Source organism: Tarenaya hassleriana, unplaced genomic scaffold (assembly GCF_000463585.1).
Source record: "Tarenaya hassleriana unplaced genomic scaffold, ASM46358v1 Cleome9, whole genome shotgun sequence".
NCBI lineage: Eukaryota > Viridiplantae > Streptophyta > Magnoliopsida > Brassicales > Cleomaceae > Tarenaya > Tarenaya hassleriana.
In genome coordinates, this window is record NW_010971389.1 from 4,233,154 (window position 1) to 4,259,844 (window position 26,691).

General features: G+C 39.3%; 8 protein-coding genes and 1 pseudogene across 8 annotated transcripts; 5 read left to right on the forward strand and 4 right to left on the reverse strand.

The window, feature by feature from the left end:
• Positions 1–1,557: 1,557 nt before the first annotated feature.
• On the reverse strand, positions 1,558–3,320 carry LOC104804389 (cinnamyl alcohol dehydrogenase 5-like). Its single transcript, XM_019201334.1, has 5 exons — positions 3,190–3,320; positions 3,011–3,120; positions 2,626–2,853; positions 1,965–2,404; positions 1,558–1,888 (listed from the first exon to the last, which is right to left on the reverse strand). Exons 1-5 carry the CDS (start codon positions 3,280–3,282, stop codon positions 1,692–1,694), a joined length of 1,068 nt encoding a protein of 355 aa, XP_019056879.1. The 5' UTR covers positions 3,283–3,320; the 3' UTR covers positions 1,558–1,691.
• Positions 3,321–5,667: 2,347 nt separating this feature from the next.
• LOC104804558 lies at positions 5,668–8,085 on the forward strand (annotated as a pseudogene).
• Positions 8,086–8,460: 375 nt separating this feature from the next.
• LOC104804391 (40S ribosomal protein S21-2-like) lies at positions 8,461–9,663 on the forward strand. Its single transcript, XM_010528672.1, has 4 exons — positions 8,461–8,518; positions 8,776–8,858; positions 8,963–9,095; positions 9,378–9,663. The coding sequence occupies exons 2-4, from the start codon at positions 8,809–8,811 to the stop codon at positions 9,441–9,443; spliced, it is 249 nt and encodes an 82-aa protein (XP_010526974.1). The 5' UTR covers positions 8,461–8,518; positions 8,776–8,808; the 3' UTR covers positions 9,444–9,663.
• Positions 9,664–10,664: 1,001 nt separating this feature from the next.
• LOC104804392 (probable protein phosphatase 2C 63) lies at positions 10,665–12,910 on the forward strand. The gene is made up of 4 exons (XM_010528673.2): positions 10,665–11,118; positions 11,462–11,835; positions 12,179–12,415; positions 12,478–12,910. The coding sequence occupies exons 1-4, from the start codon at positions 10,869–10,871 to the stop codon at positions 12,739–12,741; spliced, it is 1,125 nt and encodes a 374-aa protein (XP_010526975.1). The 5' UTR covers positions 10,665–10,868; the 3' UTR covers positions 12,742–12,910.
• Positions 12,911–13,261: 351 nt separating this feature from the next.
• LOC104804393 (magnesium transporter MRS2-F-like) lies at positions 13,262–16,484 on the forward strand. The gene is made up of 6 exons (XM_010528675.2): positions 13,262–13,763; positions 14,026–14,199; positions 15,102–15,230; positions 15,493–15,632; positions 15,763–15,889; positions 15,972–16,484. The coding sequence occupies exons 1-6, from the start codon at positions 13,398–13,400 to the stop codon at positions 16,251–16,253; spliced, it is 1,218 nt and encodes a 405-aa protein (XP_010526977.1). The 5' UTR covers positions 13,262–13,397; the 3' UTR covers positions 16,254–16,484.
• Positions 16,485–16,727: 243 nt separating this feature from the next.
• On the reverse strand, positions 16,728–18,742 carry LOC104804394. The gene is made up of 2 exons (XM_010528676.1): positions 18,632–18,742; positions 16,728–18,260 (listed from the first exon to the last, which is right to left on the reverse strand). The coding sequence occupies exon 2, from the start codon at positions 18,133–18,135 to the stop codon at positions 17,047–17,049; it is 1,089 nt and encodes a 362-aa protein (XP_010526978.1). The 5' UTR covers positions 18,136–18,260; positions 18,632–18,742; the 3' UTR covers positions 16,728–17,046.
• A 1,528-nt stretch (positions 18,743–20,270) lies between these two features.
• LOC104804395 (40S ribosomal protein S29) lies at positions 20,271–21,606 on the reverse strand. The gene is made up of 3 exons (XM_010528677.2): positions 21,468–21,606; positions 20,617–20,716; positions 20,271–20,518 (listed from the first exon to the last, which is right to left on the reverse strand). Exons 1-3 carry the CDS (start codon positions 21,527–21,529, stop codon positions 20,510–20,512), a joined length of 171 nt encoding a protein of 56 aa, XP_010526979.1. The 5' UTR covers positions 21,530–21,606; the 3' UTR covers positions 20,271–20,509.
• A 901-nt stretch (positions 21,607–22,507) lies between these two features.
• LOC104804559 (putative Peroxidase 48) lies at positions 22,508–24,677 on the forward strand. The gene is made up of 4 exons (XM_019201359.1): positions 22,508–22,891; positions 23,398–23,586; positions 23,661–23,826; positions 24,020–24,677. The coding sequence occupies exons 1-4, from the start codon at positions 22,508–22,510 to the stop codon at positions 24,556–24,558; spliced, it is 1,278 nt and encodes a 425-aa protein (XP_019056904.1). The 3' UTR covers positions 24,559–24,677.
• Positions 24,678–25,134: 457 nt separating this feature from the next.
• On the reverse strand, positions 25,135–26,103 carry LOC104804396 (cysteine-rich and transmembrane domain-containing protein A-like). The gene is made up of 3 exons (XM_010528678.2): positions 25,933–26,103; positions 25,563–25,707; positions 25,135–25,424 (listed from the first exon to the last, which is right to left on the reverse strand). The coding sequence occupies exons 1-3, from the start codon at positions 26,054–26,056 to the stop codon at positions 25,364–25,366; spliced, it is 330 nt and encodes a 109-aa protein (XP_010526980.1). The 5' UTR covers positions 26,057–26,103; the 3' UTR covers positions 25,135–25,363.
• Positions 26,104–26,691: the final 588 nt, after the last annotated feature.

Below are 26,691 nucleotides of genomic sequence, written 5' to 3' on the forward strand. Positions count from 1 at the left end.
CGAAGAAATTTACATGAAGCCACCTTCCGGATACGAACTCGATAAGGGACTAGTGTGTCGTCTAAAGAAGTCTATCTATGGCCTTAAACAGTCCCCTCGGGCATGGTACCAAAAGTTACACGATGCTTTACTCGCATATGGTTTTACTCGGAGTAACTCCGATCATTCTCTCTTTATTCTTTCTCATTCCCATGGTATTGTTGTTTTGCTTATTTATGTCGATGATATTATTCTCACGGGCGCCTCTTCTCAAGGGATCGCCGAAACTAAAGCTTATTTGCAGGATACATTTGACATTAAAGATCTTGGCGAGCTTGGTTACTTTCTTGGCGTTGAAGTTTTACGATCTCCAAAGGGGTTGTTTTTATCACAACGCAAGTATACCCTTGACTTGCTTAGCACGGCAGGCAAACTCGGTGTCAAGCCTTCCCCAACACCTCTTGAGAGCAACTTCAAAGACATCTCGGATTCTTCATTGTTTCCCGACATTGAGCGCTTCCGTCGTATAGTAGGTAAGCTTATTTACTTGACTCTCACTCGTCCTGACTTGAGTTTTGCGGTGAACCAGGTTAGTCAATGGATGCATGCCCCCACACAACATCATTGGCATATGGTCGAACGCATTATTCGATATCTTAAAGGCTCGCCGGGCAAGGGGATTTGGATGACTAAGAACAACCACACCACCATTGTCGGCTATTGTGACGTAGATTGGGCTGGTGACAAAGGCGACCGCAAGTCAACTACCGGTTATTGTACCTTCCTTGGTGGAAACTTGGTGACTTGGCGGAGTAAGAAGCAATCCGTTGTGGCTAGGTCGAGCGCCGAAGCTGAATATCGAGCTATGGCCAACACCACTTCTGAACTTATGTGGCTACGTACTCTTCTCTCCGAGCTTGGTATCTCTTCTTCATCAGCCATTCCGCTCCATTGCGATAATCAGGCAGCTATCCATATCGCAACAAATCCCGTATTTCATGAACGTACTAAGCACATCGAGGTCGACTACCACTTCGTACGGGAGAAGGTTCTCAACGGTCTCATCTCCCTCACATACACACCGAGCAAGGACCAACTCGCAGACATGTTCACCAAGGCAACCACTAAGGACATACTTCACACTCTCTTGTCCAAGCTTGGTATGCTCGATCCTCACATTCCAAGCTTGAGGGGGAATATTAGTGGACATGGGCTCGACACGTCACAAGTTCAAGACCACCGAAACTCAAGCTCCACAGATTTTCCAATCCAGTCTGCAATCTCGGAATAATATTTGCAGATCAACAATCTTCCCTTCCTTGCAAGATTCGGATCTCCCTTTCCGTCATGATTTCCCCTTTGTATGCCACTTTCCTTTTCTTCATTTTTCCTGTTCTTCTCTATTCTCATTGTTTCTCGACTGTATATATGTATGTCTTGGCAAACTGATGAATCAGACTCGCATATTATCTTTGAATCCTCTCTTGTTTTAGTCTCTTGATCTGATTTTCTATATACCCGATGGTGGATAAATGTATATATATATATGTATGTATATGCGTGGATTCATCCTCTTGATAAATCAGGCGAACCTTGCAAATCAGTTCAGGATTCATGGCATTAACATTATTTAGAAAGATACACGTAGGTGTGTCGTGGTGGCTCTTGGAGATATATATGATATGAGATCACCCGTAGGTTTGTGTCGAGAATCACACATTGCTTCCGGCGACATCGACGACGAATCTGTACCGTACGTCATTCTTCTCGAGCCTTTGAACCGCAGTGTTCACATAATCCATCTTCACAACTTCGATCATCGAAGTTAAACCCTTCTCCTTGCAGAACTCGAGCATCTCCTCTGTTTCCTTCATGCTCCCTATGAAACTCCCTGTGATAATCTTCCTCCCTAACCCACGTTTTATTTAATTACAGTCCTTAATCCACGATTAAGTTTATGATTTAATCCAAACACTGCCACTCACCGAGCATGACCATGGGATTGAGAAACTGCAGAGGAGTGTTGATCACACCCATGAGAATGAGCTTGCCGTCAAGCCTCAGCAATGACAGGTACGGCTCGAGGGAATGATGGGCGGGCACCGTGTCGATGATGTAGTCGAGAGAATCCGCTAATCCGTGCATCTTAGAAGCGTCGGATCCGATCACATAATCGTCGGCTCCGAGATCTTCGAGCGCTTCTCGTCTCTTCTTGTCGGATGAGCTGATGACAGTGACGTGGTGACCCATCGCTTTGGCTATCTTCACACCCATGTGTCCGACGCCGCCTAACCCTAGAATCCCTCCCCTTAGGCTCGGCTTTTTCAGGCCGAAGTGGCGAAGAGGACTGTACACCGTTACGCCCGCGCATAGCAACGGCGCCGCCTGGTCCGCCGCCATTCCCTCGGGTATCTTCACCACAAACCTACAACCAATACAATACCCTCGTATTTAAAGTGGTTAGTAATATTGTTAATGGTTAGAATAAGTTTTTTTTTTTAATTTGAAAATAATAGATGAGAGTTTAATAAATAGTTTTTAAAAAAAGGTTTAATAAATAGTAGTTTTAGCCGAATTTTTCTTGATTTTACAAATTTTATGAAAATATATCCCGATAATATGAGAGATATTGTATAGGCAACGTACTTTTGGTGGACGACGGTGGCGGAGGCGAAACCGCCTTGGGTGGGGCTGCCGTCGAAATAGACGTCGCTGTAGCTCCAAATCTTCTCGGGACAGTACTGTTCCATGTCTCGGTGGCATGGACCGCAGTTCCCACAGCTTCCGACCAAACAGCCCACTCCCACTATGTCACCTACCGTGAACCTGCTCACACCTGATCCCACCTCCTCCACTTCCCCTACCACCTCGTGCCTGAAACCCACCCAGCCATCCACACAATTAAACACGTGCGCATATACATATATATATATATATATTTAGGTATGTATGTATGTATGTACATGCAGAGACTTAGATTTTGAGAAGTTAAGCAAAAAAATCTTAAAAGGGTGTTGAAGAGAGAACGTACCCAGGAACCATTGGGTAAAGAGCCTTGCCATGATCATTCCTAGCGTGATGAATATCAGTGTGACATATTCCACAGCATATGATTCTTATGTACACATCATCAGGCCCTGTGACCTAGGTAGCTTCTCGATAATATATATATTTCACAGAATCAAATCAAATAAAAGAAAAAGAAAAATAATACCTAAGAGTGTATGTGTAAGGCGAGAGGAACCCAGAAGAATCTCTTGCAGCCCACCCTGTGGTTTTCCTCTCTCCTTCATGCCTTCCCATCTCTCTCTCTCGTTAGAAGTTTTTGTTTTGATATTTTAGAGGCACTACATGTGTGTATATATATATATAACCTATAGTTTTTTGTGCATTATAGTTTGGACATTTTCAATGTTAATTAACTTAATTAGTTTATACATTTTAATGCAGATTAATCAAAGATTGATTAATTTGTATTAGCCGACAAATTAAAAAGGAAGACTTTTAGAAAGGTTAAATTAAGTTTTAATTAAGCAAACCATTCTATATTAATACATGAACCTGGTAAGCATCCAATATGATGGTTATGGTTCTCTAATAACTAAAGACATCTATCTAATACATGTCCATAATTCATGCACCTTAATTATAACGAAGGAAAATTTTCTTGTTAAATTTTATTTTCTGAGAATCTTATAAAACCCTTCACAATATATACATATAATTACAAATAAAGAAATAAATTTGTAACGATTTGCTAAATGAATACCATATCATACTTCCATCTAAAAATATTTGATTTCAATTAATTAATAGTTATATATCAATTAACTAATAGTTAGTATCAGTCATTAATAATTATATATCAAATAATAAAAAATGAAAAATTTAATTTTTTAAAATTGATATAATTTACATATAATCAAAATAAATTAGCATTTATATTAATTAGTATAAGATATCGAATCGGACTATTCTTATTAATGGATTTTCCGTATTTAAGAAGGCAAATGAGCAAATAAGGAACCAGAAAAGGGCAAATATGTCTGGTCATTTTGTACACGTGGATTCGAAAGGATTTGGTGAACTGAATTGCAAGTCGTGATCTGGTGTTCCTCATTTTCTTAAGATACTCTTTCGGATTGCGCCATGTCACGTGTGTGCGTAACATCTCATACCTGCCCCAGAAATGCTGACAAAAGCTGACGTCACGCCAAATTGGAACAAAAAAAACTACATAAAACATTTTCATAATATAATTAATTCTCACAATATCATATAATCATATTAGCAAAATAATTAATTCTAATTACAATAATGCATCTGGATATATATATTAAGCACTGGAATGAGTCGGTGTTCATTAAAAATATTATGAATTAGCATTTGCTATGCTCTACGTTTGACTATTCTGATAGTGGGCCTAATTTGGGCCAGAAATTGAAAGCCCAAAGATGATCAACACTCCAAGTCAACGGCCGTGATAATCTGAAGGATCAAATATCCCCTACGGTCAACGACTGCGATCAACGGAAGGATCAAATATTCCATAGGGCGCACCGCACTGGAACATCGCGAAGAGATCAGTGCTCAATTCCCACCTTAAACCCTAGCAGAAACCTCATTCCACCTCTCCACCGTGAAAACAGAAATCGGAAAATGGCTTGGCGCAGCGCCGGATCTGTTGGCCGTTCCTTCGCCTCCGCCGCTACGAGAGTTCCGTCACTCCGCTCTCCTCCGGCGGCGCTCCCCCGCCTCCGTCCTCCTCAATCCTCCACGCCCCGTCGCCGATTCGCCTCTTTCTCTCCTTCCAGGTTCCGACAGTTCTCCCTCTCCGTGATATTCTCTACCCGTAGATTCTTCCGATGAATATTGTCTTCTCACGTTATGTCTTGTTAGAGGTGTTTCGTGAATGCCTTGTGACCTGTTCAGAGAAGTTTCATGCGCTCGGGTTCATTCTCTTGCTTCTGTAGGAGCCTTGGAGAGCTCGGATGCGTGCAATCGTTGCTGCCGTTGCACAGTGTGGTGTCCAGCTTGATGCTTGGAAAGATGTCTCCTTAGGGTTTCATGCAAAAGATTGACATCCAATTTTTCTTGTTTAAGTTCTCTGATCTGGAAGTTTCTGGAACATCGGTGTTCTGCTTCTTGTTTCTAGTGGAATCTTATAGGTTTGGTTGCTGTTTTCCTTTATGTGGGTGTTAAGAACATATCGGGAATGGAATTGATAGGTAGGAATGGAAAAGATTGATGATGCAAGTGGAAAGAGAGTGCTGCTGGAGTTGTAGGCTTCTTGTTTTCCAACATCTGTGTTTATCTTTTGGAAATATAATTCATTTTCTCGGCGAAAATGATATGATACATCATTAGTCCAGAGTCTCATGCCAAACTAAAATTTGCCTATAGTTGTCTGAGTCATGACGCCAATTTCGACATAGGGACCCTATTACAGAGCTTAGAGCAGCAGAGAAGAATACCTGCCTATGATTGAGGTCCATTCATCATTCATTCAAAACCCAATTTCAGTAGGGGTTTTACGTTATTGTCGTCCCACCCTTCAATGGTGTTACTTAAGCCGTGGGCCGAGTAAAAGGTGCACACTTGAGAGTTGTGTTTGTATTGATAAACCATATACTTTGGTTGTCTTGTCGCCCAAAGTAGGCTGATCCACTTTGCATTCCTTTTCTCGAAATGGGCAACTTTGTTTTGAAGATACGAATTCATTGCCCCGACACTCAAAACGACGGGCAAACTAGACATATGTAACTCGTGAATGTTTTTTTATATATAATCATTCAAAGCTGTGGGAATCTACTCAATCTACGCAGGGTTTTTAAGCTTGTACTGGCAATTGTTTATGGAATGCAGGTACTTGAAGCACGCCATGGAGCGCCAGAGTTTGATGCGTGAAGCGGTGGGGAGTAAGTAAAGGGGTGTCCGGAGAAGAACACATTCGTTCTGTTCAATCAGTAAGACAAACTTAATAACAAAGACCATTTGCTTGAAAGAGCACGACATGTGGTTCTTCACTCTTTTAGCTGTAGAGTTATGTTTTTTTTTTAATTTTTTTTTTGGATATTTCATGTATTTTATTTTCATGATTGTCTGTTTTCTGAACATATATATTGTTTCTTATATTCAACGCCGTTACAAAAAAAATCTTGTAATCAATTTTCGCTCAAGTTAAAGACATCTATCTAATACATGTCCATAATAATTCATGCACCTTAATTATAATGAGGGAAAATTTTTCTTGTTAAATTTTATTTTTTGAGAATCTTATAAAACCCTTCATATTATATACGTATAATAAAATAAAATAAAAAATAAATTCGTAACGATTTGCTAAATGAATATCATATCATACTTCTATCTAAATATATCGGATTTCAATTAATTAATAGTTATATATCAATTAACTAATAGTTAATATCCGCCATTATTTGTTATATATCAAATAATAAAAATTTTAATATTTTAATTTTTAAAATTTGATATAATTTACATATTATCATAATAAATGAGCATTCATATATTAATTAGCATAAGATATCGAATCAGAATATTCTTATTCATGGATTTTCCGTATTTAATAAGGAACCAGGGAAGGGCAAAAATGTCATCAAACATGAAAAAAATTGGCAGTTTGTACACGTGGATTCGAAAGGGTTTTGGGAACTGACATAATGAGTCCATGACATTGCAGATTGCAATCTGGTGTTCCTCATTTTGTTAAGGTACTCTTTCAGATTGCGCCATGTGTACACCTGGGTTCCCGCCCCAGAAATGCTGACAAGAGCTGACGTCATGTCTTCGAACAACAAGAAAGATTTTCGTAAAGATCATGTTATATAATTAATTTAGTTATAATAGAAAATTAATTAGCTCTCATTATAATAATGCATATATATATATATATATATAACGTCATGTCTTCGAACAACAAGAAAGATTTTCGTAAAGATCATGTTATATAATTAATTTAGTTATAATAGAAAATTAATTAGCTCTCATTATAATAATGCATATATATATATATATATATATATATATATATTTTAAAAGCATCGGAATGAGTTAGTATTCATTAAAAAATATTATGAATGAGTATTTTGATTGCTCTAACGCTGGACTATTTCTGATTATGGGCCCAATTTGGGCCGTAAAATGAAACAGCCCATAGATGATAAACACTCTTCGAATCAACGGCTGCGATCAACTAAATGATCCAATATGAGAAGAAGGAAGCACAGGAACATGCAAATTGTTATATTGCTTTGAAGATTGTGGTCTGAGTCCGGAAGATTCTATTATGAGTTCCTCGTGCTAGAAACCAGTGCCTTTGTTTTGCAATGACGCCTGTCTATTCTGGTTGAGCTTTTGACATGGTTTTGTGTTGCTTTTATTGAAGGAGCTGCGAGAGGTGAAGAGAAGGAACGCCGCCCTTCAAATGCAACAGTTTGTTGGGGAAGAAAAGAATGATTTGCTGGACTACTTGAGATCTCTGCAACCCGAAAAGGTTTATTTTTTTTGTAACAATTTCTGTACCTATTGCTTCAACTAGTCTAATGAATTTGTTAGTTATATCTCGTTTTCATCTCTCTCTCTCTCTCTCTCTCTCTCTAACAATCCAAACCGTGTGTTTGTAAAGGTGGCTGAGTTATCAGAACCGACGTCTCCGGAGGTAAAAGAGACGGTTCGATCAGTTGTTCACGGCCGACCTTCTTGCGACCCTCTCGCCTAAGATGCACTCTACTAAGTTGCCAACTGAAACAATAAAAGCTAAGAGCGACGACGAAGACTGTGCTGAACTTGTGGAGAACACCTCGATTCAGTTTCAGCCTCATAGCTCATTAACTCGGGACTATCTCGCTGGTCTTCTCTTCTGGTTAGATGCTTTCTTCCCATTTCTCTCGATCTCTTTATTGTTGTTTTTTGGATGGGAGTAAAGACCCTTTGGTGTTATAGATCGATGCTAACATTTGGAAGATTTTTTATGGCTGTTCTTTTGTTTTGGTAATCAGGTGCATGTTGTTAGGACACCGTGTGAGAGGTTTGGAACACCGAATGGAACTGATGGAGGTTTTGTCAATTTGACAAGCCCGTCTCACATAGGAGAAAGCTTACGACCTTAACTCGGGGAAATTTATATTATTTTGTAATTTTTAAATAAATATAAATAATAAAATAATATTTTGTAATAATATCGAATATTCATATGTATCCGCAGGTTCAGAAATAATGTACAACGAATTCCCTTGTTCTAAATTCTAATCCTTGCATTTTTTTTGTCAAATTAAATACAACAATAAAAATTAATATTTTATATATTACCCAGTAAAAACTAAACTAATTATTCATGATTTACGTATCTAAAATCCGGACTTAGATGGGCCCAGCCCATAGTGAAGCCCAAATATGTGAAACCACTCCTCTGCACAATCAGGGTTCGGCCATATATATATACACACAGCCCCTGAATCTCTAGACTCCAGAGAAGGGCTCTTTCGCTTGCCGCTTGCCGAGCACTTAGTCGAATCAGGTATCTCTCCCTTTCTCACCATTGTTTCTCTTTGAGCTTCCTCTCTTCTAAAGCTCAAGATTGCTGTCAGGATCGCGGTTTAGTGGCGGTCTTTAGTTTTTTTCCTTGATAAAATCAAGCTTCTGAGTTTCGATCTTAGCATTTGTATGGTTTTTGCTCTTCTTCTAGCATTTGCATCGTACGCTCGTTATTCTTCTAGATTCTCCATCATGCTCTTCTTCGGGTCACGAATCCATTTTTTTTCTTCAACTTTGTAGTGTTCCGGAGCTCGAGTCCTTAAATCTCTGAAGATGCAGAACGAAGAGGGTCAGATCACTGAGCTTTACATCCCCAGGAAATGGTATTACAGTGTTGTATTTTCTCTGTGCTTTGTACTTGTGAGCGTTTACAGGCCTCGATGAGTGATTTGAAGTCTTTATTCGTGGTGTATTTCCGATATTGTAGCTCAGCGACCAACAGGTTGATCACCTCAAAGGATCACGCTTCTGTCCAAATCAACATCGGTCATCTCGATGCTGATGGCATCTACACTGGCCAGTTCACCACCTTTGCTCTTTGCGGTTTTGTCCGCGCCCAGGTTCGTCTTGTCATCACCGAGCAATCCTAACTTTATTTGGATCCGAAATGGACTTTGGATCGCGGTTGTGGTTTAGAATTGGAATTAACTAGTTGTAATCTGAAGGTTTGATGATTTGCATCAATTCCTTTCTGCTTATGGTAATGCTCCGGTTCATCTTCTGCAACAATGTAATCTCTTAGCTTGAAGATAGTTACTGTTGTTATAGGAGAGTGGCACTGGGGTCATTCTCTAGTCGATCATTATGACATGCTGCCTTGTTGCCTTGATCGAACTTTGCAGGGAGATGCCGACAGTGCTATCGACAGGCTGTGGCAGAAGAAGAAGGTCGAAGCCCGGCAACAGTAATGATGTTTTTTGGGGTGTTCCTCGAGGTTAGTCTCATGAAGCATTAATTTTTTGTCTGAACTCTCTGTTTTTCATTTTCATTTGGAGAAAGTAGTTTTCTGTCTCGATCTGGAAAAAGGGTTATCTGGGATTTTCTTTGTATTGGATTTTCATGTTCAACATTGCCTTAATCCCAGATTTATTTTGGGGTCGTCCGCATGAATTTTTTCGTTTCCACTCATTTCGGTCTTTGAGTTAACTCTTGCGAAATTTGCAATAATTCACGTTTAACTGAGAAATTTGGTTTGGAATATGTTAGTGGTTGGGTACTGATAATCTTTGTGGATATGTTCTCAAGGACAAGTTTCGAGATAATTTCAATGTAATTGCCCTAAATGTCGGACAATGAAAGCGGGGATGAGAAACCAGTGGTACTAATAAGTTACCCGAACCGATCTGAATAAGCAATTTTCGGTTCGGAAATAACCAATCGGTTACTCTAATACCATAACCGACCGGGTCAGTCCGGTTGGGGTGATAGGAGAACCCAAGTTTAACTGTTAGTTTCTCAACGCAAACATGTTGCAACGTATGTTTCACGAAGACTATATTTATAATTACATTATATATGTATTTATGTTGGTATCTCCGTATGCCCATCGGAATGTAAACCCGGTTACGTAATGTAATGAAGTTCCGAATACCATGAAATATTCATATGCTAATCACTTCCTGATAAATACATGCATCATATTGACTATAACACGGAAAATTCAAAGGTCCTATTTTTATTTTATTTTGACAAATCTTCGCTTCAGTTCAGTCTACAACAAATTTTATTTCCTTCATCTATGTATTGATGAACTTTTCAATGTAGACAATATTAATCATGTGATAATATTTTTGGATTAAAAAAAAAAAATTAGATTATGAAGATTTGAGTTCTTACCCAACACGTAGATTACTCGCCTTTGTAACCCATAATTGTCATTTCTTGCAAAAAGTGTCTGGTAAATTATAGCATTTAATGTATTTTTATCTTTCTTCCCGGGGAATTTTTTTATAATAAAATTAAGAATTAAAAAGGAAAGGTAGAAGGGTTCAAACCCAAGCAACGGAAAGGCGCTAAAAACAAAACAGCAGCAGAGAAAAAGCACACACTGCCAAAAAGAACAAATGAAACAAAAATTCATAACTGCCGATAAAAAACGACGCGCAGTCTGCACAAGTACATAACGAACGGCAAAGAGTCAAGAGTCGTCTATCGTCTTCTGCACGCGGGATTCTTCTCTTTTACCAACTCTAGACTCAAACCCCTTGAAAGTTGAAACCGATCGAATCCAACGATAAACAGTTCAAGATTCTCAAAAAATCGAAAAAACCCACTATTCCTCCCAGCTGAAAAATCCCCACTTCATTTCCGTTGCAGAAGAATTCCCGACGGCGATGTTGCGAGCTCTTGTGCGGCCTCTCGAGCGGTGTTTGTACGGCGGAGACGGCTCACTCTGGCAGGCGGACTTGCGGACGTACGCCGGAGGCGATTACTCGATCGCGGTGGTTCAGGCGAACTCCAGTCTAGAGGACCAGAGTCAGGTGTTTACCTCTGCTTCGGCCACTTATGTCGGCGTCTACGACGGCCATGGCGGACCCGAAGCTTCTAGATTCGTCAACAGTCATCTCTTCCCTTTTATGCACAGTAATGATCTCAGCTCTTTCGTGTAACGGTTTCTGGGGTATTTTCCGGATTCTCTGCTTTGGCTTTGACTGTATTTTGCTGCCTCCGAATTCTCCGGCTCTGACTGTGTTTTGGGGAATTTCGATTCTTCTGGTGTATTTCTGATCTTGATCATGACAAATTCGTCAGAATTATTTACACTCCGTTGAATAGGTTCCTCATGAGTAATTTTTTTCCTTTCAATCTCAGCCATAATGGAAACACTGTTGTATACGTTGCGTAGCATCCATTTTCTGTGGTCCGTGAGCAGATTCATAGTCATAATTCTGTCGGATTATGAACTGTTTTGTGTTGAAAATTCCAGAATTTGCGAGGGAGCAAGGGGGATTATCCGAAGATGTGATTAAAAAAGCGTTTAAAGAGACCGAGGAGGAGTTTTGCCATATGGTTAAACGGACGCTGCCGATGAAACCGAAGATGGCTACGGTGGGATCGTGCTGTTTGGTGGGTGCAATCTCAGATGACACACTCTATGTAGCGAATCTCGGTGATTCGAGGGCCGTTCTTGGGAGAAAGGTTTCAGGGAATAAGGCCAAAGGGGTTGTAGCTGAACGACTGTCTACAGATCATAACGTTGCAGTCGAGGAGGTTAGAAACGAGGTTGAGGCACTTAACCCCGATGATTCCCACATCGTTGTGTACACGAATGGTGTTTGGAGGATCAAAGGCATAATTCAGGTAAAACATATGTAGCTGTCTGTTCTTGCCTGTCTGTTTAATCACTGACATCTCGTTGTGTTGAACTCCTCTGTGATTGTGGTTGCGTGATTAGGTGTTATCTCTGTTTCCATTTGCTTGTGGAGCTGAGGTTTAATCTAAACGGGGGCTTGCGATGTTCCAGGACTCCATTGTTCGACCTCCTGAACTCTGTTGTCTCATGACATGTTACATGGCAAGCCCCCGAAGCTATGAATCTGCGAGTTGTATGCTTTTTCACTGTTATTCCCACTGATTTTATGTTGCATTCTTCGATGTACTAAATTCGCCGAATGAATGTTCTTTATACCCTTTTGTTTTCTAGGTATCAAGATCGATCGGGGATGTATACTTGAAGAAACCAGAATTTTACAGGGACCCGGTTTTCCAGCGACATGGAAACCCCGTTCCTCTGCGGAGACCTGCCCTGACAGCTGAACCCTCCATTCTGGTGAGGAAGCTCAGACCACAGGACATGTTTCTCATATTCGCTTCGGATGGTCTCTGGGAACTGCTGAGCGATGAAGCAGCCGTAGAAATCGTTCTTAAACACCCAAGAGCCGTAAGTTACACTCTCTCTACTTCCCCTGAGAGCTCGGGTTCCTTTAACGTTTTCCGATACAGGGAATTGCTCGGAGACTAGTAAAGGCGGCCCTCGAGGAGGTTGCAAGGAAGCGGAAGAAGAGATACAGAGAGATAACAAAGATGGAGAGAGGGGCAAGACGCAGCTTCCATGACGACATAAGCGTGGTCGTGGTTTACCTCGACAGCCACCGCAAACCCGACATGAAGAATCTCGAGAACGGCCTTGTCACGGCCCCACCCGACATCTACTCGCCCGAGGCTGCTCCCTGCATTGTACTGTCTCGACGGCTTTGCTCGAGATAAAGGGTGAGAAAGGGGAGAATGGTGGTTCTTGTTCTTGGCGGTGATTTGTATTTATTTGTTACAGTTTCGAACGTTTTAGGGTTCGGTCGTGTAATAGTTTATGACAGTTGAAAAAGATTCCTCAGGTTTAGGGTTTCGGAAAATAATAATCTGTTCTCTTCGAGGGTTTTGTCGAATGTTGTTTTGGTTTTATATTTTGTCCTCTTCCGAATAATCGTTGTTTGTTATTTTAATATTCGAATTTTGTGCTTTTGATGCTTTACTATCTAAATTACAAAATAGCTAACACGATATTATTCATTATCTCTGTTTCTTTTAATCTCTTTTTGACAAACAATTTTAAGAATAGGAGAATATTTTTGAATAATTAAATTGTATAGGTTCATCGATCAAAAACCCAAAATACATGTACGAGAATATATATATATTTTTAAATTATTTTCGAATTTTAGCTTCATCTTATTTATTAAAAAACATAATAAAATATTGGAGTTCTTCAGCTCGGCGGGAAGAATATTCTTAGGCAATTTAAAAAGGAAAAAAAATAAATTGCAAGAAAAAGTAAATTAGTCAAATGCGAAAACGATTCTCCCTTTCCCAGCCCCTTTGATCGCTGAAAATTGGAGAAGCCCTAGACAGCACCGACCAAAGATCCGATGGAGTTCACCAGATTACGCGACGAAGATCCCACGGCGAGGATTCCGGCGGCGGCGCAGGCGAAGAGGGTGAAGGGAAGCGGCGGCGTACGGACATGGACGGTGGTGACGGCGGCGGGGGATTCGCGGCTTGAGGATGTCGGAAAGCACTCGATCATGCGTCGGACAGGTCTACCGGCTCGCGATCTCAGGGCACTTGATCCCGTCCTGTCGTATCCCTCCTCGATTCTCGGAAGAGAAAGGGCCATTGTCGTGAATCTCGAGCACATAAAGTGCATCATCACGGCGAAAGAGGTCTTCTTGCTCAATTCCACTAATCCCCTCGTCGTTCTCTTCGTCTCCGATCTCATCCAGCGAATCCAACAGGTGACCTTCTCTTTTACCATCTAGAATTTGATCACGTCTCTGTATTACTTTTTGTTTTTAATCAATCACGCGCATCGACATCAATATTGTTGTTCTTATATGAAATTCCGTACAACTCTAGATACCCAAATTATTTCATACATTTGGTGTTGAAGGTTTTCCCTGTGAATGTTTATGATCCGTGTCAAAGGCTTCAAATATGTGTGGATGGCTAATAAGGGATTTGATTTGATTCCTGTTTGTTTGGTTCATCACTTGAAAGGCAGGTGAAGGCAACGGAGTCCAAGCTAACGATGGAGTTGATGATGCAAAGTGTAGTATTAGCCCACCGGAAAATATCGATACGGCCATAGCCATTGGCCCAAAGGTGCTGCCTTTCGAATTCAAGGCGCTCGAAGCTTGTCTTGAATCAGCGTGCAGGTGCCTTGAGTCAGAGGTACATCATTTCATTACTTTCTCTCCTCGTAAATTTTGTTTTGACGGTAGAAGTGGGGACATTTTTAAGGGTATTTTAGAACCTCTGGACAGAGTAGTATTTGTTTTTAACACTCAATCTCTCATAATTGGGAAAAAAATTACAATATGCATTTTGATTGTTGAACATGAATTGAAAATGACTTCAACTAGTGTGAGATACCAATCACTGAAACGGGTGCTCTCACATTCTGTGCATTTTTAGGTGTATTTCTCTGTTTTGTAGTATGCTTATACATTGTTAAACCTTGCCCTCTTTCTTGGTGTTTTACTGCTCGGTGATCTGCTTTGTGATGAATTGACCGATGAAAATCAGTGAACAGAAGAAAAGAAGGTTAGAATTATTGACAGTCCCCATCTGCTTTACCTGGTGATAAGGCTTTAGGAATCCATCAGTTGTTCCGCCCATTCCGGATGTATCATGTGGCATTTATCCTTCGATTATTATGGATTGGTTGAAAATATGCATTTTATTTTTACTGATCTGGTGATTCCAAACATAGGTCCAAGGACCCTTACCAGGTCTCCTAAGTCTGTGGGACTATGCTTGTTACTGGTTCATTGCTAGTACATACTTGAACAGAATAAACTCTCTACCTTGATTTTTTGTGCCCCAATTTTGCATCAAAAGGGAAAAACTAAACTGATTATGTAGTTTTATAACTGATTGCTTTCGAGTTTTTTTTACTCTTTTCATTTTTGTATTAGTAACATTGCTGATGCATGTCCTTAGCATGTATTTTGGTACACAAAAACAATTGAGAAGGAACAGTTTTTTCTCTACATGCATACATACATGTAACATGTGCTTATATGGTTTTTGCACGTGTCCCCTCATGTGAAGTGAAAATGCATTTTTTCTAGACTCGGACATTGGAAGAGGAGGCATATCCAGCTTTGGATGAACTTACTTCGAAAATCAGCACGCTTAACCTCGACAGGGTCAGGCAGATTAAAAGTCGACTAGTTACACTATCTGGCCGGGTGCAGAAGGTAAGAAACCCTTGTTCATTGCCTGGTGCTCGGAGAATCTCTGACATTGTTGTAAATCAGAGTATTGCTTCTTTCATGGCATCAGGTTTCAAAGGATTATTTGAAATTTCTCTCTGGAATGTATCATGAATGCTGCTTCTGTCACGGCCTTCTGTTTTTATACTGCCATAAGAGTTGAATTTAACAAGAAATTTATCAGTTTCATGGTTCATACAAATGAATGTGTGTTGTCCATAATGCTGTTATGCCTTGCAATATCTAGGTAAGAGATGAACTTGAACATTTGCTGGATGACGATAACGACATGGCTCAAATGTACCTGACGGAAATGGCCGAATCACCAGATCAAGCATCCCTTAAAGAAGATTCTCAAGATGATGCGTCTGAATCTGATGAAGAGAGGTAAGCAAGCATTTTATCACGATCAGATTTTATCATAAGCATCACAATGATCACATACAATTTCCATTTATCTTCCTTCCTGACTCAGTCTCGTATCTAAGGCTTACTCTTCACGAATTTCATATGGCAGGGAAGATGAAATTGCATTTACAAACTCAGAGATGATCCCAATTCCTAAACCTAACATCGAAGAGCTTGAGATGCTGCTTGAAGCTTATTTTGCACAAATCGACGGGATCTTGCAAAAGCTTTCCGGCGTAAGTACCTCTCTCTGATCTACAATAACTCCAAAAAGCCGGGGAAAAAATCGTTACAAAATAATCGGATTATTGTGATCAGATGAGCGAGGACGTGGAAGACACGGAAGATTACATAAACATAATGTTGGACGACAAGCAGAATCAGCTGCTACAGATGGGAGTGATGCTTAGCACGGGGAATATGATCCTAAACGCGGGAATCGTGGTTGTAGGGTTGCTCGGGATGAACATTCATATCAGTTTATTCGACGGTAAGCCCTTACAGTTCTGGGAAACTGCGTTAGGAACGATAGTAGGATGCGTCGGTCTCTATCTCGTTGCTATCGGATGGGGTAAGAAGAAGAATCTCCTGGCACTTTGAAGTGTTTTCTGATCATAGAAACCCTACTTAGGTTTTTTTTTTGCCATGAACAAAGTTACACATGGTAATAATTGATGTTGCTATATTTTTCATTGTTTCTTATAATGGAATGTGCCCATGGTGGTGTTCAAAGCTTTGTTACATTGGCTCCTCACTTCACACACCTGCAGTATCTGTAATATCTAATGCCTTTTTAACATGTCTTGAATAAAGAGATTGTAATTTCTGTGAGGTTTTATATCGAATTCCATTTGAAGGTCGATAACAGTTGGATGAAATTAAAAATGTTGTAAAGTTAATATAACATGTAAGATGTGAAATGTACAGTTGAATGTGTATGCTTCAGTCAAGCAATGGGTTTCATTTGATTTTAAGGTTTGTTTCTAATCATTCTCTGCTTAAACACACATTTAATAGTAATTAAAATTAGATATTAGTAACACTTATCCAAAGATGGTAACTGAAGACTTGGTCTTATGAGAAATGTGTGAAATGGACAGAATTTGCTCTTTGTTTTTCCACTCAAAATTTGTCACATTAGAGAAAAAAAAAGGAATGAAAAATAAATCGAGAAGGGAAGTAATTAAACAAATGGTTAAATGTCTACTTGTACCTTCTTAATACCTACGCTATGACCAGAACTCACACACCCTTTGAAGCTTCACTACCTCAAGAACTCAACAATGGCATTTACACTTCCTCAGAGACAAACCAGAAGACTCTTCATACCCAAATTCCAGGAAAGAATTTCGGTTCAAATAATCAAATTCATGGCTCAAATGGGTAAATGGTTTCATGTGCCATGTTTTGGTTGAAACCATGTGCAAGATCTATACTCTTCAGATTCAGAAGCTCGGGAACAGATCTTCTCGAGATGTATAGGCCATTCCTCTCCAAGAACCTGAGGATTCAACTCCATGGCAGACCGAAAATCCAGCATTGATAGGTAAGATAACCTTCTTGTTGGTTGCTGCTGCTTGTTGCGGCCACTCCCAATGAACTGGCTGTTCATATCTCTCGACGGTTCATTTCCACTTTGAGAACGAGCAAAATTCAAACATGGAGCAATCAGTCTTCTCAAAAACGCATCCAATCCATTATTCAGAAGATTAGCACTGTCCATTGATATCCTTAGCCCTTCCATCTCCAACTTCCTCTCCAACCGACTCCTCAATGTTCTTGTGTCGGGTAGCTCCCCACTGCTATGACATGTCTCATGGTTGATACTACCGCTATGTATGGATGCATTGGAAAGAGACTTTCTTGCTCCGCTTCTAAGATTGATAGACACGCCGAGAGGAGCAGTAATGGGACTTCTGCTCTGAACACTCGGACTCCCCGTCATTTGTTCAACCTCTTCTCCTTCCTCCACAGAGCCGACTTCCATGGGAGGTCTACTACCTGGAGAAAGTAAATCGGTAGCACTTTGTCCCTTTGACATTGACTCGTCATTTGTTGTAGTAATACTTTGAGGTTTACCGAGTGGGCCAAGTGGACTCGGTCTGTCTCTAAACTTCCTTGACCTGCACTTGCGAGGGGAAGGAGGGAAGGGACAATCCCCATAAAGGGATCGAACATTCCTCTGATTCCAAATCCCGGATCTTACATTGTTCTCTGCTCGCTTCAGATTTCCCAGGGGAGGAGATTTGGAAACACTTGCATTCTTGATGATGGAACGAATTAGACGGTTGTGAAGAGGGATGTTCTCCCTACCGATCGTCTTAAAACAGAACCTATCGAATTCAGACTTGCTGACCCTCAAGGTAAGAAATCTACTGAGCTGATCAAAGTACTTCTCTGCTCTTTGATGCCCGATTTTCCGAAAGATGAGGGCTTTTATCTCTAAAGTATCTAACCGACCAAAACTTTGGTCTGACCCCATCTTCACCAACTTTTGCCTTAATTAAAATCTCATCCAGAACTCTCAAGAAGATCCAAGATTTGAGAGAACCAGTCCCTTCCCAATCCAAGACCCAAAATACTCCAATTCTCAAACTTTATGCTAACCTGCAACATCAGAATCGAGAATCAAACACATTCAGTAAATATGAAAAAACCAAAGTGAAGAAAACAAAGTTCAGATTGAAACCTGAGCTCAAAAGGAAAGTTAATCGTTCAACAGGTTGATAAAATCCTCTTATGTAGTAACTAAAAAGGTGAAGTCAAGACAGAACTACAAGACAACAATCGGGGGTTTCTCGCAACTCTGAGTTACAGAAACATACAAACAGAGGAAACGAAGAAGATCATTTGCGGGATCCGACTTCACGCGACGAGCTTTATCAGGAAACAGTCGAATCCCAAATCGAATTGGGATTAGAATCGAGAAGCCCAGAAAGATGATTGAACATTGAAAGAGAATGGAGTGAGTTACGAACCAGTGAGAGGGATTGACTGATTTAGCCGGGGAATTCCTCGATTTTTGCTGTTCCTGAAGCGCTTCCGAGGATATTGTGCCCTAAAGATTTTGGTTTTCCTTGTTTTTTCCGGGTCATCGATTTCGCCTTTTTTATTTTCTTTCTCCTTTTTTTTTAAATTTTTTTTATCGCAATAAAAAATCCACACATAAAAGAAACCTTATATTTCCTTTTTTTTTTTTAAATAAAAATATCTATATTCAAAACCACAAACTTAAAATTCATGTATTTAAAATTAATTAGAAACGGAAATATTATTAATCTTTTATTAAACTTTCTAATTTTATTGTAATTATTTATTATATCTTTAAATTCAGATTCAAAGAAAATATGTGTGTGTGTGTTATTGATGAAAATGTTTTACTTATTTTTTTATTATGAAGTGAAGAAATAAAATGAATTGTATATAATTTGGAAGTATTCGAACGCATTTAAAAATAAAATAAAATATAGTTACAAGGAAACTCATGTCTTAAAAAATACATTTCTAGTTTGTAAGAACTGAATTTCGGATTCGAATATTAAAAATGTTGCATGTGCCAAAGATATTGATGGCAAAATGAGCCAGGCAGTTGGCTCGTTTTTTTTATCAAGTTGGGTTGAAAAAAATAAAAGTTCAAATAAAAACGGGCCGAACGGACTAACTCATGATGAGCCCGAGCTCATCCGGACTAGCTCGGTCGGCTCGCGAACCGACTCGTGAGCTGACATTAAAAAAATATTAGGGTTTTATATTTTAATTTTTTCACTTCTTCTATTTATATAGCAAATTAAAATTCATGATATGTTGATGTTGGTGCATATTTTTCTGTTATATATTGAAGTTGCTGGTGTATGACACTTTTTATGTTGATATATTTTTTTTGTTATATTTTGATGTCGTTGGTGTATTACATTTTTTTATGTTGATCTGGTTTTGTTAATTTTTCTTGATTTAGATTTAGTTTTATTGATTGTTATATTAAATATTTTATTTTATGTTGAATAACTTCAAAATATTGTTATATAGACTTTAAATGATTAATTTTCATGTATTTTTAAATTTTTTTCGAATAATTAGATAAAAACGGGTTGGCTCGCGAGCCGACTCGGAGTTCGGACAATTTGGTCTGCGTCAGAATTTTTCTAGTTCGTAAAAAAATAGACCGAATAGACTGAACAAAAATGAACTGGCTCAAGACGAACTGGTCCGAGTCGGTCCGAGCCAACCCGTTTTACCTCACTAGCCAAAGATATAGATAGTGTTAAATGGGAGTAGTCTTCTACCAAATTCTATATGTGCAATGTTTGTCCGGTTGTTCAACCTCTGGTAATGGAGGGACAACTTCACATCTTCAGACCTTTTCTCTACATCTGAAAACCCGTGTCGTACGTTTTTGGGATATTGGATGCGGAAAAAATCTAATCCAACAATTAAAAAACTGGTTATAATTTCTCTAGCACTGAAAATTCCGAATTTGAAAATAACCAAATCAAACCCAAATTTTCATGTCCATGGGTTTTGCGAGCAGCCAACACTGGGTAGGCAATTGTTAATGGTGAAAATCAGGATTCGATAGAACCCCATATCCAGGCATGCATGATTCAGACAGAACAGAACTCGAACAAACCACAACACAAACTTCAGATTCAGATGCCGCATGATAACTAATAGTATAGGAATATGAAAGTTGAGACATAGATTGGAGGAGATAACTAAAACTTAGACCAAAATCTGAAAGGTTCAATACCTTAAAAGCACCATTAAAAAAAAGGTTCAATCCGATTCAATAACATAACTAAATGAGCCGATCCATTGATCATCATCTGCTTAATGACATCAATCGGCACTTGAATTCTTCAACGGTACTGCAGAGGGGCCAGAGGAAAACAAAAACAGATAAACGGTCCTTCCTAAAGGCATGAAAAAAGGTCAAAGAGGAACCTCGGTAAGAACACTAACTCACCTTGATGAATCCAATTTCCTTGGCATTGCTGCGGAAGCATTGTCTGCAGCAGTTCAGACCATACTTCCTGATCAACCCGTGAGAGTTTCCGCACACACGGCTATTCACAAATACATAAGAACTGGTCAGACGAAACCTACAAGCAGATTTATCCACAGCTAAAACGTCCCATATAAATAATTCTAGATTCCTTAAGAAAGGGTAATCACTAGTGATTAGTGAAGAACCCTTGGATTACAAACCAATGAGCAGACTTCACCACAAGAAAACCGATAAACAGACCTTCAAAATAATGGCTACTAATGGTCAAAGATCTTAACTAACACCATTTACAGATTTACGGATTCCTCAAAACTTATACATAACACCACGAACTTTATCAACAGATCAACCAAGCCCCATCCGCTAAGAGCATTGCCTGAATCAAAAGAAATCTTTATGGGTTTACAAAGAAAAACCAAAACGGATAAACAGTTTAAACTCCATACAAAGTCAACAGTTTAACACAACATATCTAACTTATACACCAAACTTTCACAAATCAAACACATCATACGAACATTAATACATTAGGCACTGCTCAAAATTTCTGTCCGAGCCTTCCTTTAAAGCGACAAGGTCGGCAGCGAAATATCGAATGATTCACCAACGGAACAAAAACCGATACAAGTCCGACGACAATCTACTAATCTACCGAAAGGTAACATATTACAGGCATAACTCACATAGATGAAGTGTTCTGATATAACTACGACCTAAACAAAGAACATACGCTGTGTGTGTGTGTGTGTGTGTGTGTGTGTGTGTGTGTGTGTGTGTGTGTGTCAGAGAGAGACAGATAGAGCAATTACCAGGTACGAGATCCAGGCCCGTACTTCTTGGGGTGAGAATTCCAGACATTAGAGTGACCCATGATCGTCGGCTACTCGAACAAGGTAAGCTAGATGACCAACTGGAAACCCTAGAATTCGGCAGGAGGGGATACTCGAGAACGAAGAGGGAGTTTTATAGTGCGATTTAGTCAGTTAAGAAGCCCTACTTTTCTATATGGGCCGGGTCAAACAGGCCCAATTTCTGTGACAGACAAATTACAATTCTACTTTACCTATAGGTTTCTGTTAAAACGGAGTACGACTTTATTAAATATTTCAAATAAATATATGATTTTTGTTTTTAAATAAATATATAATTTTTTTTAATCAAAATTGTAAAATATTAAGGAAAAATAAAACAGACACTATCCGTGCTAAATTTAGCATATAAAATTGAGAAAGTGTGTATATATCACTTGTTCTACGGATATGCTAGTCGTACGGATCGGACCCGGGTAATGTACACATAATATCTATAGGTTTGGGTATTATTTTGACTATTTGGTGGATATTCGAAATAATTTCAATAACAATCTTTTATCTTTATTAACATTTAGAAAATTACCTTTATTCTTTTTTACGAGATCATTGTTTTTGTTGTTTTTGAAAAACTTACAAAATAATTTTAAGCGGGTTCTATTTGTTTGATTTTTTTTTCTATATGAACTGAAAAACATATCCTTATTTTACACGTTAAAATAAATGTTATAAAAAACAGACATTTTTTACCAACAAAAATTGTCACCGATACAATTTATCATATTTTAAATTTAATTTCGTAAAAGTAAACGATGTAGAATATTCCCGATGTACCGGATTCCACCTCTCAACATAGCTGCGCGGCATAACCGTCTTCTTAACAAACAGAGTATTCAACGATAAGGGCATTATCGTCATTTCGTTAACCGGTTTCCCGCTTCTTTTCCTCCATTTTTATGCTCACTCGAAATCAACTACTTTCGCAGTCTCGGAGACGAAAACCAGTCATAGCGGTGTAGAGAGAGAGACAGAGAGAGAAGATGAAGTTCCTCGGAGACTACAAGATCGCGACGGTGACCTTTCTGATCATCGCTCTTAGCGTCTACGTCGCGATCTACTGCCGCATCGACATCAACAGTTGCACCGCCGGATTACGCCGTCTCTTTGTTGACTTGACAGAGAACCGCACGGCGACCAGAACTTCCCGGAGACCTTTCTTCCCCGGTGAGGAGATACCGGGCTTGTACATGTCAATCGCCGAAGATCCAGATGATCGGTCATTCTCTCTCCAGTACGATTACTACAGAGAATCTTGCCCTTCCGCCGAGAGAATCATCCGAAGAGCTGTCAGAGAGCTCCACAATGTGAGACCCAGCGTTTCTCCGACTCTCATTCGCCTTCTCTTTCACGATTGCTTCATCGAGGTCAGTTTTGTGGTTCTTTCTTTTTCTTCTTCTCTATCTTTTCCTCTTCGATTCTTAATGTTTAAGGATCAAAGCGTTCTTCTGGATTTTCTTGTCGAAATTACAGAATTCTTCTTCTGTTTTCTTTCTTTCTCTGGCATTTTCCTTGCAGGAAAAAGAGTAAAGGGTCCCGAATCTGTTAACCTTTACTTCATATTTGTTATTTTGATGTCTCTGTTTCTGATTAAGCTGATTTTTGCCGGTTCTTGGTTGGATTATCTCAGAATTAAATTCTTCAACATCAATTCACTGCTTATATTAATCGTCTGCTAAATTTGTGTTTTATGTTCAAGAATTACATTCCAAAACTGTGATTTTAGGGGTTTAGGAATCTCTGAAACATTATTCGCAATTGGGAATCCGATTATCGTATGTTTAATTTGACACAAGTAGTAATTTTGATCCTGCAATCTGGCTCGTCATGTTTAGCTGTGACCCCTTTTGCTAAGTTCGACTTCGGGGTACAGGGATGTGACGCGTCGATACTTCTGGACCCGGATGAAAGTCTTGATTCTGAGAAAGATTCACCTCCAAACCAGTCCCTGAAAGGTTTTGATGTGATCGACACGATCAAGGAAGTGTTAGAGAACGTGTGTCCTGGAATTGTTTCCTGTGCCGATATTCTAGTCTTGGCTGCTAGAGAAGCTGTCCTCGTGGTAAAGCCCCTACCCCTAGAGACATTCATGTGCAAATGTACCTGTGACGTTCACAATGTCTTCCAAATTTTCAGGCGGGTGGGCCGTTTTATCCCTTGTACACTGGCAGGAAAGATAGTCTCGTGGCCTTCGGGGAAATGGCGACATATGAAATTCCTTCACCGCATGCTGGTCTCTCCGATACTCTGGCAAATTTCGCATCTCGGGGATTCGATGAGAGAGAAACCATCAGTCTCTTAGGTATTACTATATCTCAGCATCTCTCCTTTGTTTGCTCTCTCCAAAAATTCTTGGCCAAATCTTTCACTCCGTCCTGCGTATTTATGTGTGTTCTGATAAGTGATGATCGAATGCCTGCTATCTCGGTTTTGTTTCCTCACCTTGAAAGCTGATTGAATGATAAGTCCTGATTGTTTCTACGGAATAATTGCAGGAGCACACAGCATAGGCATTACTCACTGCCAGTTCTTCGAGAACCGTCTCTACAACTTCTCTGGAACCGGAAAACCTGACCCTTCACTCGATCCAGTGCTTCTCCAAGAACTGAAAACCAAATGCCAGCCAGGAAACTCGTCATCAGCTCCATCGCCATCATCATCACATTGGGCCGCTTCAGCACCTTCCTTCCCAGCGTCGGATTATTCCATGAACCCCCCAGGGTTAAGGTCCAAAGACACGACAGATCAGACAGTTGATATGACATTTGGGGAAGACAGTACAAGTGGCAGCTTCGGAACCCGCTACTTCAGAAGGCTGCTGAGGAACAAGGGGCTGCTCTTTGCTGATCAGCAGCTGATGGCGAGGGAAGATACAGCGATATGGGTGAAGGCTTACGCTTCATCGCCGTTCTTGTTCCACCGAGATTTCGCACTCTCCATGATGAAACTCTCCAACCTCCATGTATTGACCGGTCCTTTGGGTCAAGTCAGGAGGAACTGCTCAAAGGTTTCAGCACCTGATGATGATTCATAGATTACGGCGAGCTTATCGATTGATTTTTGAAGTTCACATCCACTTTTCGAACAAGGGCTTTTAACGATTTGTTTTTCTTGGAACTGTGTTTAGTTCCCAACCTTGGGGCATAAGCAACTTCTCTTCCCACTGTCCATCAAAATGACATATATAAAAATAATAACAATTTTAATAATATTTTGGAGATATGTCGAAATTATACATGAAGGCTTGAAGCATTTATTTCTTTTTTTTTCATATATATATAGTTCAACTGAATTTAATCTAATTTTAAAAAGATTCAATCGGTTTTTTAAATCGAAGTCCAAATTTTATCTGTTTTTAATTCAATTTTACACAACCAAACCAATATATGCATCCGATTAGTTGTAATAAAATTCGGTTCTATATATCCGAATATATATTTTCAAACCGAAATATTCACCCAATTGGCTGTAGTAAAAGTGTCCTAAATGAAATAGTGGGTTTAGTTCTACACAATTTAAAAAAAAACATTTTTTAACGGGATATATTCAATTAAAAACTAGGACTAATAATGAGTGACCTGAGCATTATAACAGATTAAATTTGTAGAAAGAGCAAAGTGAGATATGAATTCTGCCCCGACTTATTTCATTCCCAAAGTTCCAAACCATCAGACAAGAGAGTCGATGAATGGGGCATATTTAAGTATATGAGATTAAAAAAAAAAAAACAGGAAAACGACGCGAGAATACACCAAGAGATCCGCCACCAAATCCCTGTCTGAACGAATCAAATTAAGGATCTCCACTTGCACCAAAGCGGCCATGAGCTGAGGCTCCGATCAGAAGCAGCACATCTCGGTGCACATCTCGCAGACGCAGCAACAGCAGAGAGCGGCTAGGCTGTAACAATCCAATAATCAATTCATTTCAAACATCAGACACATTCCTATCCTCGGGATCTGCATTAGAATATACATATATATATATATATATATGTATGTGTGTGTGTACGTGTACGTATTCGGTTTTAGTGCTTACCATCCTTGAATACACCCACCGCTTGACGCCTGTTGCGGCGGAGGCTGCTGTGGCGGGTACGCCGGAGGGTACCCTTGTCCTTGAGGGGGGTATCCCTGCGGAGGATACGCCGGTCCCTGCGGAGGATATCCCGGCGGCGGATAACCTATCCCGGTTTAAGCCAAAAAAAAAACCCACAAGGATTCAGATCTCACCGTAACCAAACGGGATCAGTGTAACACACACGAACACACAATAACTCGAAATTCCACCGATTCTAATGCCACGCATTGATTTAAAAAAACGAATACAGTGAAAAACTGATAATAATCCAAAAAAAAAGAAAAAAAGATCAAAATCAATAAAAAAAAAAAGACATAATCAAACAGACCTTGAGCAGGAGCACCAGCAGGCGGCGGATACTGACTCATCGTTCCTTCCTTCTTCTTCTTCTTCTTCCTTCGTTGATATGATTCTCCGGCAGAAGATATTCTACCAAGTGAATTCAGACACATCTCTTATATAAAATGTGATTCCCTTCTCTTCCTCATTCTGTTTTTTTTTTCCTTTTTCGGAAATTATTTTCTTTATATTGAATGAAAAGTAAGTGACCAGTGAGGGTTTCGGGGGGAGCGATTAGCCGTTGAGATTTCGCCACGTCATCAGAAATCATATTGTGTGAGACGTGGCGAGTTCTAATAGGTTGAAAGGATTCGTTTGGAAAAGAAACAGGAAGGAAGGGAACTGTACCCAGAAAGGTAAAGACGCGTCACACAGCGCGTTCGAAGCTAATTTACATTTAAGGTAATAAATGGAATTAGTGAACGCCGAAGGTTTAAATAATTAATGACTTTTTTGGTAATTGTATTTTAATTTTGAAGAACTTAAAAAATACAATAAAATCTGTAAGAAAATCTTCAATAAATACACAAACAATTAATATATTTAGATGGAATAATATAATTAATAATATTTTTTTTATCAATTTGTTTATATTTTTATTAGATTTTCCAAAAAATTATTCTAGTTTTGAATTGATAAGAGAAAATTATTAACGATTTTTTAGAAAAAAATATTATTAAATCACGCTCTTTATTTTTCACATTGGAAAAAAAATAAAACTTTTTCACTGTTTAGTTATGTCGATTTT

Excerpts from the sequence above, each read along its gene's own strand:
- LOC104804394 (XM_010528676.1), bottom strand. The coding sequence starts at position 18,135 with ATGGGGTCAGACCAAAGTTTTGGTCGGTTAGATACTTTAGAGATAAAA.
- LOC104804389 (XM_019201334.1), bottom strand. The coding sequence starts at position 3,282 with ATGGGAAGGCATGAAGGAGAGAGGAAAACCACAGGGTGGGCTGCAAGA. Across the intron at positions 3,121-3,189 it reads ACACATACACTCTTAGGTAT|ACAGGGCCTGATGATGTGTA; the intron begins TATTTTTCTTTT and ends GCTACCTAGGTC. Across the intron at positions 2,854-3,010 it reads CTTTACCCAATGGTTCCTGG|GCACGAGGTGGTAGGGGAAG; the intron begins GTACGTTCTCTC and ends GGTGGGTTTCAG.
- LOC104804395 (XM_010528677.2), bottom strand. The coding sequence starts at position 21,529 with ATGGGTCACTCTAATGTCTGGAATTCTCACCCCAAGAAGTACGGGCCT. Across the intron at positions 20,717-21,467 it reads GGGCCTGGATCTCGTACCTG|CCGTGTGTGCGGAAACTCTC; the intron begins GTAATTGCTCTA and ends ATTTGTGAATAG.
- LOC104804559 (XM_019201359.1), top strand. The coding sequence starts at position 22,508 with ATGAAGTTCCTCGGAGACTACAAGATCGCGACGGTGACCTTTCTGATC. Across the intron at positions 23,587-23,660 it reads CTAGAGAAGCTGTCCTCGTG|GCGGGTGGGCCGTTTTATCC; the intron begins GTAAAGCCCCTA and ends CCAAATTTTCAG. Across the intron at positions 23,827-24,019 it reads AGAAACCATCAGTCTCTTAG|GAGCACACAGCATAGGCATT; the intron begins GTATTACTATAT and ends GAATAATTGCAG.
- LOC104804391 (XM_010528672.1), top strand. The coding sequence starts at position 8,809 with ATGCAGAACGAAGAGGGTCAGATCACTGAGCTTTACATCCCCAGGAAA. Across the intron at positions 8,859-8,962 it reads CTTTACATCCCCAGGAAATG|CTCAGCGACCAACAGGTTGA; the intron begins GTATTACAGTGT and ends CCGATATTGTAG. Across the intron at positions 9,096-9,377 it reads GCGGTTTTGTCCGCGCCCAG|GGAGATGCCGACAGTGCTAT; the intron begins GTTCGTCTTGTC and ends CGAACTTTGCAG.
- LOC104804392 (XM_010528673.2), top strand. The coding sequence starts at position 10,869 with ATGTTGCGAGCTCTTGTGCGGCCTCTCGAGCGGTGTTTGTACGGCGGA. Across the intron at positions 11,119-11,461 it reads TCTCTTCCCTTTTATGCACA|AATTTGCGAGGGAGCAAGGG; the intron begins GTAATGATCTCA and ends TGAAAATTCCAG. Across the intron at positions 11,836-12,178 it reads GGATCAAAGGCATAATTCAG|GTATCAAGATCGATCGGGGA; the intron begins GTAAAACATATG and ends TTTGTTTTCTAG.
- LOC104804396 (XM_010528678.2), bottom strand. The coding sequence starts at position 26,056 with ATGTGTCTGAATTCACTTGGTAGAATATCTTCTGCCGGAGAATCATAT. Across the intron at positions 25,708-25,932 it reads TGCTGGTGCTCCTGCTCAAG|GTTATCCGCCGCCGGGATAT; the intron begins GTCTGTTTGATT and ends AAACCGGGATAG. Across the intron at positions 25,425-25,562 it reads GGTGGGTGTATTCAAGGATG|CCTAGCCGCTCTCTGCTGTT; the intron begins GTAAGCACTAAA and ends GGATTGTTACAG.
- LOC104804393 (XM_010528675.2), top strand. The coding sequence starts at position 13,398 with ATGGAGTTCACCAGATTACGCGACGAAGATCCCACGGCGAGGATTCCG. Across the intron at positions 15,231-15,492 it reads TATCTGGCCGGGTGCAGAAG|GTAAGAGATGAACTTGAACA; the intron begins GTAAGAAACCCT and ends TGCAATATCTAG. Across the intron at positions 15,890-15,971 it reads TCTTGCAAAAGCTTTCCGGC|ATGAGCGAGGACGTGGAAGA; the intron begins GTAAGTACCTCT and ends TATTGTGATCAG.